We start from the raw sequence: 2,183 nt of genomic DNA, 5'->3' as shown, positions 1-2,183 counted from the left end.
TGGAGTTTCACCACCCTAGTGATGTGAAAAACACATTTCACGACTACTGCATATCACCGCGAATATCGCGTTTTTCACCGAGTTTTACGACGCCACTTCACGTAAAACGGGTGGTCGTGAAACTCCAATATCTAATAGTAATAATATGGATCATACTATCGTAGCATATCGATCCTCATCTGAGCCGCATTGTCGCAGGCGTTGGTATCTATAAACTCACACACACGAAATCGTTTTTATTTCCAGTGTAATTTACTCGTTGACGACTCTTCGTGATGAGCTTGACAATTTTTTTCTGCGGTCTCAGGCGATGGACTTCCTCTCACTATCGCAGAAGAGTTGGCTGGACTCTGAGCACGATGACGATAAGTAAATTTGATGTTTAATTTCGTGGCGCGCGACATTTTCTTGAGTAGGTTCATCGACTGTGCTGGTCGTAAGGTGGTGGTCATTGGTGGAGGCGACACTGCTGTTGATTGTGTTGCCACGGCGATCCGTCTGGGCGCGGAAAGCGTTCTGCAGTTTTCTAGAAGGCTGGTGAGTCCACGTGGTTGTCTGTGGAGATCTCCTTGTTATTTTGATATAAACTTCGTGATGAGCGCGGGTTCGATCCCCGGCGAGGGCTTTTTTCGAGCATTTTTTTATTGTTAACAGTCACGGTGCACGGAAATACGGGAGATGAGTAAATGATGAAGAAATGGTGTTCGGGGTGCTCGTAATTATCCCGGGTTCGATCCCCGGCGCGGGCATTTTCCGCTTGCTGACGGTCATGGTGTACAACGGTTTTGGTCAGTACACGGCATAGGTTGGTGATGAGAGTGTTGGGGGTCGGTAGGCCTTCCTTATCTCCCATTGAGGGAACGCCACAACTAGAGGACTTGTAGGAAGAACTTATCTATCAATATAATCAATAGTAGGCTCACTTGACGCTAGGCTAAGATATGCACTGCGACACGGAGCAATAGCCAAGGAAACAACTGGCATAGAAACGAACACAATCAATGAGTATCCCCATGTTTTTCGCGACATATATGAGTTTACTTTCCCGAATGGTATGTGCCTCGAGAACTCAACTGATGTAGTCGTAGAGAAATAATGTGAAAAAATGAAGGCACAGGAAATGCGCTAAATTACCGTATATACTCCGCTCGCTTCGCAATTATTAGAATATATGAATCTATTATCATAGTTTGATAATGGACATTATCAAAATGCTTTTCCCGTTTTGGGGGTTGGTTTTTGACAAAAAATCGGTTTTTCTATCGGTTTCGTCAGGCGGCATCAAAGGTGAAGAGCCGATGGCCCTTCTGGGACGAGGATGTGTATAGAGTTGAGTATGCCCACGAGGAGGTGAGGTCTCGGGTTCGAATCCTGGTGGTGGCATAGCTATAGTGTGTTATTGAGCAGTTATGCATATTTCAATTTGGGAGTAGTACGACTATAGACTATGGAAGGCTTATAAAACGTTGGTGTCAGTCGATTTACATCGGAGTTTAACCCTCGTGATATGAAGAACACTAGTGAAAAACATATTTCACGACTACTGCATATCACGGCGAATGCCGCGTTTTTCACCACTTCGCGTAAAAGGAGTGTTATTATGTTAACTTTCGAAATTGAAGGCGTTGAAAACATTACTTTATAAAACGGTTTGGTTCACACTATAGGTGCGAGCCATTCATGATAGAGATCCCAGAGAGTACGAAGTCCAAACTAAGACGTTTGTGGGAGAGGACGGTGTGTTGAAAGGCATCGAGACTGTACGGGTATCGTTCGATCTGGTCGCGAGAACCACTAAGCCTGTTGAAGGTGAGCCTTTGCCCTTTTGATCGAGTATTGATTAGTGTAGGTATATATGAGTAGTAATTATTATTTTCTCTTCGAAGTGATGCTGTGTCATAGTATATTCGCTGATATCATTCCGAAATGACCCAATTTCTATTAGGATGAGCTTATTTCCAATGAGGTTTTCATCAGCTTTAGGATGTGGTTTTTCGTCCTTTTCTGAAAGCAGGTAAACGTGGCACGATCTGACGCCGTTATTTCGTATGTAAATTTTCGCTTGTGCGGTATGGAAATTCCATACCGCACAAGCGCAAAATTAAGAGAATAGCATTTCTAGTCAATAGCATTCCACAATGGAATGCTATTGACTAGAAATGCTATTACCAGAACACTGGAGA

At 43.7% G+C, this 2,183-nt stretch overlaps 2 protein-coding genes across 2 annotated transcripts; both read left to right on the top strand.

Moving 5' to 3' along the window:
- Positions 1–307: 307 nt before the first annotated feature.
- On the top strand, positions 308–690 carry Pmar_PMAR009051 (glutamate synthase, putative; the record flags this gene model as incomplete). Its single annotated transcript, XM_002783332.1, has 3 exons — positions 308–369; positions 417–537; positions 655–690. Coding segments are annotated over 3 exons (219 nt in total), but the record flags the coding sequence as incomplete, so codon positions are not given.
- A 364-nt stretch (positions 691–1,054) lies between these two features.
- Pmar_PMAR009050 (conserved hypothetical protein) lies at positions 1,055–1,829 on the top strand (the record flags this gene model as incomplete). Its single annotated transcript, XM_002783331.1, has 3 exons — positions 1,055–1,078; positions 1,276–1,350; positions 1,668–1,829. The coding sequence occupies 3 exons, from the start codon at positions 1,055–1,057 to the stop codon at positions 1,827–1,829; spliced, it is 261 nt and encodes an 86-aa protein (XP_002783377.1).
- Positions 1,830–2,183: the final 354 nt, after the last annotated feature.

This window comes from Perkinsus marinus (assembly GCF_000006405.1).
Source record: "Perkinsus marinus ATCC 50983 genomic scaffold scf_1104296937068, whole genome shotgun sequence".
In the NCBI taxonomy this organism is placed as follows: Eukaryota; Perkinsozoa; order Perkinsida; family Perkinsidae; genus Perkinsus; species Perkinsus marinus.
This window is presented reverse-complemented; position numbering and strand designations above follow the sequence as displayed.